Here is a 17,537-nt window from a genome sequence, read left to right as displayed (position 1 = left end):
TTTCATTTTTAAACACGCAAAGGCATATTCTATTTGATCTCTGCATCTGACAAGAGTTGCCGGCACTAATCCACAAAGATCTCACCAAGCCGCCTTTGCATGTTGTTTATACTCCCGTCTCACGCGGCACTAGCATGGGGAGAACTCTGGGAGGAGCGACTGACCTAGTTTTGTCCAATCGGATCTCGCGGAGAGCAGACACTGACCTACTTTACACCAATCGCGTGAAGGAGAGGCCGCCGGTAGGTAGCGATCGCGCGTGCCTGAGCCATGTGCTTTGCTACGAGGTCTAGTGCTGGCCTTAAGGCAGTGGAAATACTTTTGTGTCGGCCAAACTGACATGCTCACGTTTTTTGACTTATTCTAGCCAATGACAACTAGCAACAAATTAGAGATTGAATGAATATGATAATGCCTAGAAATAGCAGCGTTACTACGAGTCGCACGTCTGGACCTGGACGGACCAAACAAATGTTATTGCAATTCCAATAGTAGTCTTTTGTGTCTTTGCATCTATTGATTTTTTTGTCATATCTGTTTACATTCATACATTACATGCATATTCTCATAGACAGTATAGCTACTGTATACTTATTATTGCAGATCTTAAATAGGAAACATCTCTAACGCATATAATGATAAATTATGTGACGATCTGTCAAATAAGATTCTTACAAAATGCCTAAAATACATATCTATTATGACTAGAGTCAATTCAATGTCCGATTTAAAAGTCATTTTGAATTTTTTTAGTGAGTCTTTTAAAGACTCATTAAAATGATTGCTATTGTTTAAGGGAAAAGGAAGCTGCAAGCAAGGAGTAAATCAAGCATTTCTAGTCATGAAATCAAGATTTCTGAATGCAACAAAACAAAAATACTAAGAATAAATTTCTAGGAACTAGGCAGCTTTGCAAACTATTTTTTTTTTTCATTGACCCGCACATGTAGCTTTGTCCTTTGTTCTTGTGTTTGGCTGTATGTAGCCTCCCGTTTAAATTAGTTCGATCTGTGAAAATGTAACAGCAAGATGTTAGTGAAAACAGGAGGGGGGGGGGGGGGGGGCTGACAATAATATGTAAAAGAGACAGTTTCTATTGGCCAGATTGGCTCGTTTATCATATTGTGGGAGTTAATCGAGGAGGTGTGTATAATGAATAATAAATAGCCCCGCCCTTCAGCGCCGTTCCCCCGTGAGAGGTGATGTCACGCGCGCTGCCCGTGTACGTTCCAGCTGACTCTTGCTACGATACCGAGCGCTCGCTTTACCGAGTGCACGAAAAAAGAAAGAAAGAGAGAGAGAGAAAGCAACAAAGAGGGCAGAGGAATAATAACAGCCATCAGTCTTAACCGTCACAGCTCAATTGTTTATTATATTCTGAAGAGAGGGGACCATATTTTTATTTGCACACAGAGTTTTTCCAGCTCTCTCGATTCGATTTAGTCTTATATTATAGTTTACTTGCAGCTTCTTGCCGACTGTTTGAGTCTCTGCCTCCATGGACACCCGTCCAAACCAACACATTCGTTTTTTCGGGGAATATTTCTGTCCTGGACGCGAGGAGCACCAGTTAAATGCGATGACACACGTCAACAAATGAGCGGCGATCCCACGGAAGGTTTACTGAAGGCGAAACCATCGGCACAGTATTCTTTAAAAGGAGCCAGTGCGTTCGAAGAGGATGTTGATCTTGAACTCCGCAATGTTTCTCACTTGAGCGGACCATATAGGACGTCAGTTCACTTCGGTTTCCTAATGGGAACGCATTAGGACTTTGAATACGAATTTTAAATGCTCAGAAACTTCCTAGGCGCGAGGCGTTCGTTCGACTGACAACCTCTGTTTTTAGACCATTTCTACTTTTGATTGGAGCACTTGATTCAGTCAACCAGCTCAACTGTCCAGTGATCTGAAAAAGTTATTAACTGGTCGAACCCGGTGTTACACCGAGGAATGTCCAGGCCAATTTCTCAGCTATTGCCACCTGACCTTCCAGCAGGGACCAGTCCACAGCTCGGTCCTGCTAACCCTGCAGGTACCACCACCAATGGCCACCTGAATAATTCCATGGCCAGTCTGAAAACCCTTCTTCAGCTACCTATTAAAGCGGACCAGAGAGGGAAAGACTGCTGTGCTGAGATGAAAGGTGACTTTTTCTCTATCTCATCCACTATTACAGTCTCTTAAATAGTGTCTTCGTTGTTAAGATTATCTGTTATCCACAATGTCATTTATTGCTTAAAAAAATGTCAGTGTAGGGAAATGACTAATAGGGAGCAGCAATATAACTTTAGCTGCCTCACAAGCTCTAGACTGGTCTACCTCAGTTCTGTGCAAGCAGGAAACATCTTCTGTTCTTCACTCAGCCTGGCTGTTTCCTCAACTCGATGGCTAAATCGTTGACAAATTATGTGAACTGACGGGTTCACTACAAATTAAAGAAATTTAAGGCCTCTCCCCTCTCTTAAAGGGATTTCTGAAGCTCCCATGGCTGCCATTAAAGGGATGCAATCCTAAAATGCATTAAGGTGTTGTCTTAATACGGATGTACACATTACTAGTCGCGCCCTCTTGTGGATGATACAGGTCACTTCGGCTTTAGAAAGATTAAAAGTAATCAGGAAGAGGTGGATAAATGCTGTGACAACACTTTAACAAACGGCCAGCGTTGTATTATCAAAATGCATTTGTTCATTCTTTAAATATGAGTTTGTTATGGGTAAATTTTCCACTGCTTTGCTATGTTTGGCTCTGCTGTAAACTCTCCACTAAAATCCTTCTTTTATCATTCCATTTATTACTGCTTTTTCCCTCTTCCAGTTTAATAGTCACACTCTCTTGAACATTCCTCCACTTTCCATTCGTAAACACAGCTTTTTCCCAGCTATCACTATGCGGTGCATATTCCCCAGCTCCATCTTCAAAAGCCCCTGTGCTGGAGATGACAGCTCAGCTCTCATGCAGCACTCTCATTTAACAGCAAGCCCCCCCACCCCCCACCCCCGTTCCTCTCATCTCTCCATCTGAGCGATGGGCAGAGAAAGAGACTTCCATTTTGGCTCCTGGCATTCCAGCCGTGTACATGGCATTGTGTGTTCCCAAGCCTGTTGCAGCTGTGATACTTCAGAAGTTCATGGGTCATGCACTCATGAGTTTTGTTTATTCAGTAAGCACACTGTACGCCTTTATGCCTGGGCGCCATGTTTATTTGAGGAATTATGTTGGAATGCACCAATATCAAAACTGTGTTATATTTTCATGTTATAGTTATAAAGGATTAATAAGATTACAGTCATTTTAAATACTACTAGTACATTTAGGCACCCAAACATTATAATGTACAGTATGTTCAATGGATCTTCATCTTGAGATTTGATTAGGATTACATTTAACATTATTTTGAAATTATTAGTGTTTTAAAGACAGATTTTAGTGAGATTTAGGTGATGGCAAAGCTAATCTAAATGTAGAAATAATGGACAGAATTAATGCGAATTATGTGGAGTTAATTCAAATAAATCTAAAATAAAAGTAGCCAAAATAAACAAAAAAATGTAATAAAAATAAAAACTATATATATATATATATACGGTATATATATATGGTATGTGACTTTTTTGTTAAATTTATATAAGTACATCATGATTCTTTCTTCCAAACTGTGTTTTGTCTTATCCTCAATCACTACAGTATTGTAGTGCAAGACACATGCAGTTTTGTTTATTAACCACTAGAGCTCCAAAAGTTACATAGTGTAACTTTAAAAATCCTGAATATCGCTGATAATCGTTATGGTACTGATATATCATGCATCACTTGAAATTTCAATACTAAAAATACGGTAAATGATCCAGAATTTCATGAATACATTTAGCAGATTTTCTTTCCATGAGATATATGCTCATTTATTTATGATAGAATCAACAAAGTGAACATATTTGATAGATTATTGTTTCTTTTTACCACTCACAGATAAAGAGAAACCTCTGGACTCTGATGAGGATTCATTGGGTGGAGTTGGGGGCATGAACGGTGGGAACGGCACCCTGCGTTCCTCTAACCAGTCCACCTTCCTCGGCCCACTGCTATGGGAACGTTCACTGCCGTGTGACGGCGGTCTGTTCCAGCTACAGTACATGGACCTGGAGGAGTTCTTGACGGAGAATGGGATGGGGTGCATGCCGTCAGGAAACACCTGCAGTACGGCCGCTCAGGTCCCTTCTCAGAGCACGCAGTCGGCCGTACCCAGCCAGAGCTCTCAGTGCCCACCTTCTTCCTCTCCGCCCTGCTCTTCCTCTGCCTCCTCCATCTCTTCCCTTTCCTCATCGTCTTCATCATCCTCTTTACTGGGTCTGGACGTGCCGCAGGGCCCTGGTCTGCTGGGAGGTCCGGAGTGTCTGCATGGTAAGAACGTTTTTCATTCGATTTTGTTAGGAAGCATAATGGCTTACATAGATTGCTAATGGTTTAGTTGCAGCATACTGTTTAATAAACAGTCTAAAATAGATCCATATCGCAGATTACGACACGACAACTTGTTATTTTGTCTCCACCATTTTTTTGGTGTATATTTATGTGTGCATTGGTGTGAATGTGAACAGGAGAGTCTCAGCCACTGCAGTGTTGACTGCAGTGATGCATGATGGGATGTCTAAAACTGTTGACCTCTGATGCCCTGGGCAATGCAGGCTTTGAAGCTTTAAGGGCACAGCTGTGTGTGTGTTTATGAGTGTATTAGTGCGTGTAGAGAGGAAATGGTTCTTTACAGTATAATACTCAGTGCAGATAATAACCTCATGTAATATTTGGGGAAGCACCAAATTTGGAAATCGTACCTAACTAGCGATGTAATGCCATTAGGGATTGCATATAGTGCAGTACCTCTACTATGTCTTTAGTTTTTGGACATCGTTAATTTGAGACTAATATAAATTAGTGTACAGTATTCTGCACTCTATTCACTAAAAGATCCATTTGAATTTTCAAAATGCTGCACAGAAAGAGGGAGAGAGAGGACTGCTGGAGATGGTGGGTGCATTTCTATCGCATGTTTTGAAATCTCTCTCTCTGTCTCTCTTGCTCCCCCTCCCTCCTGCTCTCTCACACGCTGGGGCCATGTGCAGTAGACTTGTCACGTGCTGATGCAGAGAGAGAGAGAGTGAGGGGAAAGAACGGACAAGGGAGGAGAAAGGGGGCAAGAGGAAAAGAACAAAAACAGGAGGCTAAAAAGATCCAAGTTTTAAGAGATATGTTTGCCTGTGCCTGGTATTTGTCTTTTCATCATGGTAAAACAAATGTTTGATTGTGTTTTGGATGTCTGAAACAGAAATCAGATGTGGAATCAATAATGTGGTTATAATTGTATATTTAAAGTACATTAACTTATATGTGTATAGATAAATAGATAAATTGACTGATAGACAGAACGGGAAATATTGCATCGGATTTACTTTTGTATTGATAGATAGATAGACAGATTGATATATAGATTCATTGATATAAGACAGATAGAACGAGAGGGATAGATTGCATTGGGTTTGCTTTTGGATAGATAGATGGCAATATAAACATTGTATGTTATTGTGTGTGTTTGTATAGCTTGTACAATGTGAATTGTGCACACAGCTGTGTCTCTTGTTTATGTCTCCTCCCGCATAGAAAGGAAGAGGCCCAAAGGACATCTGGTCTTGTACATGCTCATGGGAAATGTGTTTTTTTTTTTCTTGCTAGATTTTAGATAAGATGAGAATTACTACAGGAACTGGACAATATGTTGGTTTGGTGGGAGCGCGCTTTACATAACAATCTTCCTATATCACTTTGTGTTGGTCTTTGTGTGTTGTCTTAATGAATGAAAAGCAAATCTCTGGTAGACCTCCTGAGTGCTCAGGCTTAGAAGCTCATTATTAAATTACAAAGAATTTGATTATGTTTACATGTGCAAATTGGGCTTTCGAGAGCCGTCTTAAGTCTGAAGCCGGATTTTTCTGTTGTTGAAATAAACAGAATGATCTTATTTTAACATTTACAGGCGATGTTTAAAAGTGCACACAACAGCAAAAGCTACATGCATATAATTAGCTCTTAATTGGATGTGTGTATCCTAAATACATTATATCTGTGTAAGAACTTACTCAGGAACAATTTAAAGCAGCAGCCGAGAAACTGCTATTACAGCTAATGTATCATAATTAACATCAAGTGCTCGCCTTCCAATCGCAGTGTTATCAGCTGCTCTAAAAGCAGATTTCAAACTAAAAAGAGGAAGAATATATGAGAGGCCAGCCATATAAAGTGCTGGAAAACGAGGCCCAATAAATTTGAACAATCTCGACTGAGAACAAAAGGTGAGCGTTTTCATGGTCAGTTTTATGGTGTTTCTCTGGATGTTTATAACATGAGTTGTAACTGAAGGTAGGCTTGTCGACCTTGCCTGCCAGCTGCTGAGATTGGCAAGTGTCCACGTTGGCTTTTGGCGCACCCTTGTGGCTAAAAGCTAGCCTTTGGTTTTAGCCCACATGCGTGGTGTTTTTATCTGTCTGGTAACATGTGTTCCTGCGACGTGACAGACTATTTTTTCTTGACACTTCTGTCTTCCTCAACAGGGGCTCAAACTGTACCACCTGACCCTTCTCCGAGCCCCTCCTGCCCACCTCCACCGGTGGTGCCACCCACCAACGTGGCTGATGTCATGGTGAACTTTGATCCGGACCCCGCTGACCTCGCCCTGTCCAGTGTGCCAGGCCAGGAGGCGTTTGACCCGCGCAGACATTGCTTCACAGATGAAGAGCTGAAACCTCAGCCCATGATCAAGAAGGCCCGCAAAATGCTGGTGCCAGATGAGCAGAAGGTGCTACAGATACCTTTGTTACCAGACATTGTTTTCCAAATTTCTTATCATGCTGCTATGACTAATCAATTAAATAAATCAACAAAAGTGTAATATTATAAAAATCTCTTAAGGATAATATACAGTTTTAGCCAGCCTCAAAGAGTCCATCTTATAAAGAAGGTCAACTGTATTTTTATTAACATTGTAACTATATGGTTATGTCCTTGAATATGCTGCTATTATTGTTATTATGAAACATCATGATAGATAGATAGATAGATAGATAGATAGATAGATAGATAGATAGATAGATAGATAGATAGATAGATAGATAGATAGATAGATAGATGGAAATTAGCATGCAACTGATATAAAGAGAAAATTACATTATGTAAGAACCCATATGGTACTCATATATCATGTATCTGTAAATATGATCTGACCCTTTTCCCTTTTTTTGACCTTCAAAGGATGACAAGTACTGGAGCCGGCGCTTTAAGAACAATGAAGCAGCAAAGCGTTCTCGTGATGCCCGCCGACTGAAGGAGAACCAGATTTCAGTCCGAGCAGCATTCCTGGAACGGGAGAATGCCACCCTTCGCCAGGAAGTCGCTGATATGCGAAAAGAGCTGGGCCGCTGTCGCAACATCATCAGCAAATATGAGAGCCGCCACGGAGACTTATGAAGAGGGGAAAGGAAGAGAAAAACAGAAGGAAGAGAAAGACACAATTACTGATTTTAAAAAAGCATCTCAAGGGCTGTTCAACTCATCCTGGAATGGCATTTTCTTGTAGAGCTTGCTTCAAATAAGCACTACGATACTCTGTTCACTAATTTACATTTCTTTCCGTACGTGCAGGGATCGGTTGGATTAGCTGCCGTGGTGCTCGGTTGAAACAAATACTTGAAAATTGTGGTTCAAAGTTGAACAGCCTCAGCCGAGGGATGTGCACAAGGTCTACCTGTAAGCACAAGCACATTTCATAAGCATCGGCTCTTCTCCTACGATACCACCCCAAACCTTGACTGAGGATGTGCAATCCAAACTCTCATAAATACTCACGGATCGTAAAGGCAGATCGTTTATAACATCATGTAGCCCTTGTGAACATCCTCTTTCTACACGGGATGGTTTTCTTAGAGAGAGAACTATATACAGCAGGTGGTAGAGATGTAATTTTTTTCTATGATAAAAAACCCCCACATTTGTATATTTTTGAACTGTTAGGGTCAGCTGTAATAGAGTAGATGAAGAGACAGAGGAAGGAATAAGAGTGTGCAAAAGAGATTTTGACATAGGAAAACTGTATATTTTTATACTTGCACAAGCAGGCAGGCGATGAGATTTTGGAAATAATCTTTTTTTGTATATTTTATATATGGGTGGGAGGGTGCGGGTAGCTAAACCGAAAGAGGGCTATATGAAAATGGATCGTTATCATAAAATGATATATTTTCAACATCCAGAGAGCAGTTAGGAAGAACAAGACTAAAGGGACGAACGTCATTTAGAGTTACGAAAGGAAACGGAGCTGATTAGAAACAGAGAAAATAGCAAACATGAAAACTGTATAGTTTTACATTTTTAATCATGGTTTTGTTCAAGCACTTATTTTGGTATCTTTGATTCCTTTTCTTAAAATTCTTTGTGTGTGTTCGTTTTATCTTGAGTTGAGAGAGAGATGGAGAAAGAGAGAGAGAAAAATGGCATAACATCCTGTCACTATGTCTCAGGAGTCGCGAAATGTGTACAAGATTTTTCAGTGTATATATTTAAATGTTAAAGCAAATACGTCCACATGCACACACACACACACACACACACACACACATACACACACACACTCTTTTTAACACAATCTGGATATGAGTTTTCATGCCCAGTATGATATATATATATATATATATATATGCACATGCACAGACAGACTCAGAACGTGAACAACAGAACTGTTAAACACAGCAATATCGTTTCTCTTTCTTTCTCTCTTCCTCAAACTTTTGACGTTGTGATCGGTGCTGGTTTGGGATTTCTCACCCAGGTCGAGTCGGCAGCGAGTGGGTTGCATGCTGGCGCATGTTTGCATATTTTTCCGCCACAGGAAAAAACACTCTTTGTTTTTATGACATTTTATATGGTGCTCACCCAGTCTGTTGACCCAGACGCACATAACCCACCAGTTATACCCTGTATGCCTATAACCTTTGCTCTCTTATGATTATTATTGATCATTGTATGAGGGATTGTATATATATATATATATATATATATATATACACACACACACTCTAAAAAATGCTGGGTTGTTTCAACCCAACTTTGGGTCAAATATAGACTAACCCAACTTTTTGGGTTAGAAATTTAATTACAAAATTTAACCCAACAGCTGGGTTAGTCCATATTTGACCCAAAGTTGTGTTGAAACAACCCAGCATTTTTAGAGTATATATATATATATATATATACCTACAAGAGTATAACTATACATATCCTCAAAATTGCCCCCCCCCCCCAAAAAAAAAACATGCACCCTTATACTACTGTACCATACAAAGTACAATATTATATTATATATTAAATATTAAACTATTCTCTGACTAGATATATGTGTGTACATGAGTATATGCTTGAATTTGTGACTATAGATGTTATTTGCATAACTTGAATATATAAATGTAGTATCTTTCTTATACAACAGACAGATCTGATTTCTCGTTTTCTCAGGTGTCTGGGATGACTCTGAAAAAAAAACATACACCACGCTGATCAGCGATACTGTGGCTTTTTTTGATTGACTGTTGTCCAGTTTTATGGAGCCAGCTAATGGTGGCTTTATAATTCCATGGAAATGAATAGTGCACTATCAAATATTTTTGGAGGAAGATTCTGTAAAAAAAAAAAAAAAAAAAAAAAAACAGAAAGAAAAGGAAAAAACTTGTGCTGGATATATAACTTTATTACTTTACAGATAGGAATTAAATGTCTTTTCCTTTTGAACCTTGTTGCTCTATTATTACGATTGCTTGCATTACCATTGCTGTTGTTATGATTATAATTCTCACATTTATTTTCAGCGTTTTCTTGCAACAACTTACTTTTCAATGGAAATGTATTGCTCTCTTACCTCCCTTGTAACTGCAAGACCATCTTGAATTACTCAGTCGAGCCTGTTCACTGTTGGAACCATCCATCGAGACTGTGCTAGGCCTTAAGTGCAATGAGATGGAGGGGCCGTAATCTTGTCCTTGTGTGTATGAATTTGATATAACCTGAAACGAACAAATGGTAGACTGACTTTTCCTTTCTCTTGACAGAACTTCTTCTTCTACAACCTTTGACTCGCTACTTTTTGATGCAATGTCAAAGACGTACAGTTTGTTTAAAAGAAACTTAAAGCAAGTGAAGGCTGAAATCTTAAAGAGCTTAAAAACTTTTGACAGTGCTATTTTTCTATGTAACTGTGTGCACATACTCTTTCATGGGCATTGGTAGCCCATCGCCACTTTAGTGGTGACGGTGTGCTGCTAAATGTTATTGCGGGTATTGTATTCATCATTTTATCCCTTTCCACATGTGGATTATGAACAGCTCCCTGTTTGTGACTGTTAAGAACTATGAATCTTATGAGTACACCACTACCAAACATCACTTGGTAATGTCTACTGTTCCTGCCTATAGGGATGCTGGGAAAAGTGGTCTGGCTTCCCCCCCAAAACACCAATAAATAATTACCCCTGTTCACTGACAATGAATTCCTTGTGCTGTAAATACCAATTTATTTCAGAATTGATGGTTGAAAGTAACATCGTTTGTAAATAGGCCATTTTGAATGAATGCCTTGGAATCTGATCAGAAGCTGATTTTTTATAAATCACTGGTAGACCAGAACGGACATTATGCCAAACGTCTGACTCACAATCTGAATGATGATAGAAGTGAAATAGCAGCCCAGCCCTTCCTTTTGTGTTTTGTTTACTCTGTGCTATTGTCAGTCTCTAAGCTAGTTGAATAAAGGTTAACAGCAGCTGTTTCACACACCCCATCAGCCAACTATCCAAACCAGTTTCAGGCATGCAAAAGGCTGCTTGCTTTTAGCCTGCTTGCATGCCATCTATTTGGCCTTACGAATTGAATTCTTACTCAATGTGTGACCATTATGCTCAGAAGTCTTCTCATAGACGTATCTAAACTGTAGGTGAAAGTTTGAAACTGCTCCAACCCAAAAGTTCACGTAAAGTACAGCCTTTCTCATTCTTCGTCTCTGAGAAGGATTCAAATATAGCATCCATTCTCCCAAGTGGCCTTCAGCAGACTGAAGGTGAAAATTTCTTCACTTACTGAAAATTCTCACTGTGACTCTAGTTATGTCTGATTTCGATTAAGTTAGGGATATGTATGAAAAAATTATGCCGGTACAAAATTGTATTCGTGTATTGAAAACAGTCTAGACTTGGTATTTGATAACCAACTCAAATACATTTTTATGATTGCGCCTCTGTTCTTTAGAAAACAAAATGTACTTTCTCTAGTTCAAACATTTAGCATAAGACAGGCAACATTAAACAGTAAATGGAAATACAAAAAATAAAACGTTACCATTGGCCAACAATAAATTGGACATTAATATAAAAAATATAGTGCTCAGTATAGTAAATTATTGCAGTGTTAAAGTGAGATTTATTACACTGAGGTACTGTCATTTCATACACATATGTACAGGCCTTTCCACAGTAGACTCTTCAGGTAGGAAGTTGGGTGAGGCAATGAGTCAGTGCTATTAGATAGATGGTTTGAGGAAAAAGCTTTTGCTAGATCTGGTGGTTGTATTGTTATGCGGATATAAATGAGTGTTTTGGTAGGCTAACAAGAGGACTAAAAATAGCAAACAAGGACTAGCTCATGCTGGTCTGCCAAGGGGCTGTAGTGGTCAGTTCGTACTGTATTTTCCAAAAGGCCAGGGGCTGTAGTTGTCAGCTTATTATACATGCACCAAAAGCCCCTGCTGCTCATCTTATTTTGGCAGTCTCGAGCCTCAGGCCAGAGGCTTTGGAGGGCCCTGACAGTCTAAGACATCGGGTCTCAAGCTCCATAATCCTGGCCATGCATGCTTTATAACATGCCAAAAGACTTTATGTATAATTACAGTGATATCCCAGAACAGGCTGATCCTGAAAAGTGTCTGCTTAACTGTAGATGGTAGTGAAGATCAAGCCTCTTGTGTTTTTTTTTTTTTTTTTTTTAATAATCTTACGGAGAAAAGCTGTAGGTGGTCCTCCATTGTACGGAGCCCCGCACATGACATGAAAAAAATAAATAAATAAATTGTGCACACGATTTTACTAATTCGTTCCCTAGATGGACTAAAACGTGCTCACAATTACTATTTCATTCCCTCAGTTTGCTAAACCATGCACACAATTTATTAATTTGTTCTCTCGATTTATAAATCGTGTGCATGATTATGTAAATCGAGGGAATAAATTAGTAAATCGTACACACAATTTATAAATTGAGGGAACAAAATAGTAAATAGTGCACATAATTTAGCCTAATATTTTTTTTCCCTACAAACCATGTAGCTCCGTACCATTGAGGTGTATGAATTCTATAAGATGATTTATGGTGTGAGAACACAATCATTGAAAAAGACAGGATATTAAAAGGTTAATATTATGCTTTTTTTAAAGATTACAATATGTTGACATGCTTTAATGTTCAAAAAACACATTATTTTCCAAATTCTGTACATTATTTTAGGTCTTCTATGTCCTGTCTCTCTCAAACTTGTAGTTTTCTATAAAAAAGTCCCTCCTTCTGACACATGCAAACTCCACATTTGAACAGTCTACAGCAAATACTTAAACTAATAACAAAACATACTTCCAGTAGCTGATTCAGAAGCACCAGATTGTCGTAGCAAAGTCAGAATGACCTCCTCTCCAAAGTTCACGAAACGGTCTTCTATAAAATGCTTTACTCTTCTGTTGTAAGTAACATTAATCTTAAAGGTTCCTAAATGCATCTTCTTTAGGAAGGCCAAATAAAGTGCTTTTGCTTTAGCCTAGATACACACAGCATCTCCCTGACACGACTGCTTCAACACTAACTGTGGTTACTGAAACATGCCTTCCTTCTTAGTGTGAACATTTGGGCAGCATTACACAAATATTTCCACATAGTGATGTATACATGTGGGGGCGTGGTTGAATGAGCTGTTTTAGTGGGGCATGGCAGAGTCATAACTTTGATAAAGAATATCTCTATGGATTTGAGACTTTAGTCTTTGCAACTTTGCAGATATTCTTCATGCACCAAGAGCTTCTAACACTCCAAAGAGAAAGGAAACATTGTCTAATTATCATTATCAACAAAATTCAAGAAGATTACACTCAAATTCAATAAAAGAGCTAAATCTAAATATGTGTGCTTTTGTATGTACAGGTTTTTGATAGACAGGAATGAGTGAGAGGTCCTATTCATTAGAAATGTCTTATGTGCATTGCCTAAATAGAAACCATATGTGAGACTTTCCACCCTTCCTGTAATCTATATGTCTACTTATTAATTTCCACCCTGCCTCCTTCTCTTTCTGTTACTTCATCTCTCTTTCCATCTCACACCTCATCCTTGTTCTCTGCCTCTAATTCCTGTCTCCTTAGCAACTGCTTGGTAACAGTGGGCTGTTAGGACCTCACGGTCATTCCAAGAGAGCTCAGACAAACACAGTGCCAGAGATGGTTGCCTTTAAAGATATTTCACAGTGTGACCAACCAACCATGTTTGTGTCATAGTGTCTGCTTGAAACCATCCAATTTTCAATATTATAGCAGATAATCTCTCAAGTGACATGGAAGAAATCTGATTTAGCTCTTTTATTGAATTTGAGTGTAACCTTCAAGCAAAGCTTAGCTGTCAGCTGTTAGCCCCATATTAGCCAGTATTTTTTGTTTCTATTTCAGTCTGAATATCCTTAGAAGTGTAGGCTTCTTTGTGTGTAGGTTGATGCAATGGGGTGTGCGATAATGACAAACAAGTATACCTCAGTATATTTAGAATCTGCATCTGGAGTGGTATTTAGATGCATTCACACAGACTGTTTAATGCAGGACATGAATGTATTTGACCTGCATTTACAAATGCATAATTAAGTCCCCATGAAATCAAAATGGAAGTTTTTTGGCTTTTAGTATGAATTTGTTAGCCTTAAGGTTATCTATAAGCTAGTGTGCTTCAAAACAATAAATTCACATTTACAAGACATTCAGAACTTACAGTCTCCCACTTCAGCCAATCTGGATCAGTGATTTTGATGGCATCAACCTGCACTTCAGCTTCTCTTGCACTTTCAGATTTCCTGTCCAATCAAATGTTCTCTAGAATCCAAAGGATCCCGCCCCCTACACTTTAAGTACACGCTGAAGCTGCGTCTGAAGTCGGTCGCTTGTTTACAGAGTTAATATTTTATGTACGGTGAATGGCACATAGGACATAGGGAATTATTCATGTACTTATGCTTTGCATTTGGGCGAAAGAAGTCTGGTTTCACACTGTGTCAGGTAGAAAAAGATCTGATTACTGTACATACAGTAAGGGAGGTATATGCAAAATTTCAGCTGTAGTAAGTCAGTCTGGCCACCAGAAACCTTCTACAATATCTGGAATATGAAGAACACAACAACTACACATTTTTTGTTTACTGTATGTACAGTAAAGGGGGTTATGGCAAAATTTCACCTGTAGTCAGTCAGTCTGGGGACTACAAACCCACAGGATTTTTTTTCATCCAAAAGCTATTTATTTATGTATGTGTATTTTATGTAAATCTAACCTCTGTTAATTTACTCTTCAGTACTAAGTAAGTTTTACAATGTGTATTATTAAATGTTAAAAGTTATTGTAATTTTTGACGATTTAAACCAGTTGGTGGAATTTAGGCAAATTACACATAGGGATTTTTAATTACATTTTTATAAAGTCGATATACAATTGTTGCATTAAAACTAATCATGGTATTGATATCTTTTTAGGAATGTCGACTCTATAGAACAGTGGCAAGGGAAAGTGAATGTCTGATGAATATTGAACCTAAAACTAACTAACTGCGGCTTTTAAACAACAATTACGGTATTATCATAGACTATATATATTGAACACCCCTAGCTGATGCAAACCTCTGCAAACAGAGTACACCTATCAAAAAAATAATTTTTAATGTAATCATTCATATATTTTATGTAGTTTCATATTTTAATATCAAAAGCACTGCTCTGGGAGAAAAAAAAGTATAGCAAAATAAAAATATAACCTCCATATACATATAAAATATATTAAATGCAAGTTAAGTGTCTACTTTACTGTTTCAAATCACTTTTGTGAAAAATAAAATGTCAAAATATGGGAGAAATTATGTTTCGGCATCATTCTTCATTACAGATATATGTATGTAAAAATTAAGCAACATACTTATTCTGACCTGTACTTATATAATAATAAGGACTGGTGTCAAAAGTATTCACATTCATTACTCAAGTAGAAGTATAGATACTAGGGTATAAAAAGACTTTTGTACTGTAGAAGTTGAAGTATCAACTCAAGCTTTTTACTCAAGTAAAAGTGTAAAAGTACTGGTTTAAAATACTACTTAAAGTATAAAAGTAATACAAGGGGAAAAAATGCCATTAAGAACAAAAGCTTAGGCCACGCCACGCCTATTGTGCACTACCCCACCTCCTCAAAAAAACATTTTTCTAAAGGCCATAGGCCATAATGACTATGATGTTATATTAAAATATTCATGTTGAAAAATTTGGGATGCACTAGGCTACCTGTTTCAGCCGCATATATGCCCATTGAAAATGAACTAGAGATATGATGACTAGTTGCCTATAAGTATTGTAATGGTGCAAAAAGTCAAACTTCAGAGGCATGTTATCAATAACCTTTAATGGAATGTAAACATCCAAGCTTAGCTGCAGGAATCTGCGAGGGCAATGGACAAGAAAATTGGTGTACCCAGGGCAGGCTTAGTAACAATTACCCTTGTATGGTTGTCTATTTACAGTAAAGATTAGAGCTGTCAAAATGAATGATTAATCCAAGTGTTTAATCAAAAACTAAAAATGAAAAATAAGTCATAATCCTGATACCTTCTTGATTGATAGCTTCCTGTATTTGCTACAAACATCTGCTATGTCCAGTGTGTGTGTGTGTGTGGGGGGGGGGGTTACAAATTACAAATTACAAAACGAGTTACAAATTTGGTATAGCCTACTTATCACAACGTTGTCAATCGCAAACGCTAATATATTAAAACGTCTCGATACCGAACTACCTACAGGAGCTTAATTTGCGGAGGATGAAGAGAAAGCACCCATTTGGTAAATGAGCCAGTAGTGAGAAATAATAACTTTAAGTAGGGTCCGGTGCCATTTCGATACTTTTAAAACGTTACCGGTGCCTAAACGGTACCTGAACCGATACTTAAAAAAAAAAAAGAGCCACAAAAAACCTATAGATAACATTAAAGAACATTACAAATATTTAAAATAAATCCATAGCTTTCACACGCTCCTTGGATGCTCTCATTTCTCAAGTTGTGCTTCCCTTACTCTAAGGCTAATAAATGTATTTCACAATTTGGATAATTATTTAATACAAAACCACGCATAATGTTTCTACTGTATCTCTGTCAATCTCTCTGATATTTAGTTAAAATGAGTGCTGTCTGTCACTGTCTTTAACCAGTCCTGTGAATTACTGGATGGTCATTCTTTATAAAGTAGCAACAATGTCGTTTTTAAAATACAGTACTGTGCAAAAGTCTTACGCACATTAGTATTTTCAACCCAAAAAAGGGTTTTAAGCCAGATATTTATATCTTTTGCTGTAGTGTGTCAGTAGGAAATATCAGTTTGCCATTAATTTTAATAATAATCTAGTACGATTTTGATTGCACAAGCAGTCTGACAACGGCAAAATGAATGTTTGGAAATGTAAACTGATATTTTCTATTTTCTACTGACACACTTCAGCAAAATATATAAATAACTGGCCGAACACCATTCTTTTTGTTGAAAATACTAACGTGCCTAAGACTTTTGCACAGTAGTGAATGTATAAAGTACGTATGATTAAATTAAGTATATTTACAATTTTACAATTTAAGTATGCGTTGGTTCATATGTTAGTGTTAAGGGCTAGATTGTCGCTGGAGGAAACAGCTGTCGTGTGATGAGCGGTGAACGCAGTGAAAACTTAACAGTAGATGAGAAACCAACTGCTCCCTCGTGACCTTTTGTAAACTGTATTTATGACAAAGAACTGCACAGATACAGATATTCTAACAATCTATCGCTAAACACATACCTCGTGTCCTCTATTTATGTTTGAGTCCGCTCGCACTGCTCCGCCGTGGTCTGTGGACTGAAGAGCGCGCTGAAAGACGGAGAGGAGACCGGTCTGCCACCTTTTTCATATGAAATTTAAGTGGACTGACTCTGAGGCGATCGCGAATTTGTGTACAGTTTTAGGAGCTAAATACTATAGCCCCGCTAAAAAAGCCTAGTGATGCCCATGCTTCTTGTGTAGGCCACATTTCTGTGAACCAGGACAACATTTCAATTGATCGTTCAGGCATATAAGAGCGAAATCTGCGTCCTTATTCAGTTCGGTGCATACCAGTTCCGCATGTACTGGCCATCGGG

General features: G+C 38.3%; 1 protein-coding gene across 1 annotated transcript; it reads left to right on the top strand.

Annotated features, from left to right (window-relative positions):
• The first annotated feature begins 1,188 nt into the window (after window positions 1-1,188).
• On the top strand, window positions 1,189-7,562 carry dbpa (D site albumin promoter binding protein a). Its single transcript, XM_059509267.1, has 4 exons — window positions 1,189-2,146; window positions 3,973-4,404; window positions 6,606-6,850; window positions 7,303-7,562. Exons 1-4 carry the CDS (start codon window positions 1,954-1,956, stop codon window positions 7,516-7,518), a joined length of 1,086 nt encoding a protein of 361 aa, XP_059365250.1. The 5' UTR covers window positions 1,189-1,953; the 3' UTR covers window positions 7,519-7,562.
• Window positions 7,563-17,537: the final 9,975 nt, after the last annotated feature.

The sequence above is a fragment of the Carassius carassius genome, chromosome 25 (genome assembly GCF_963082965.1).
Source record: "Carassius carassius chromosome 25, fCarCar2.1, whole genome shotgun sequence".
NCBI lineage: Eukaryota > Metazoa > Chordata > Actinopteri > Cypriniformes > Cyprinidae > Carassius > Carassius carassius.
The sequence above is the reverse complement of the archived record's forward strand: the minus strand, read 5'-3'. Positions and strand labels throughout refer to the sequence as shown.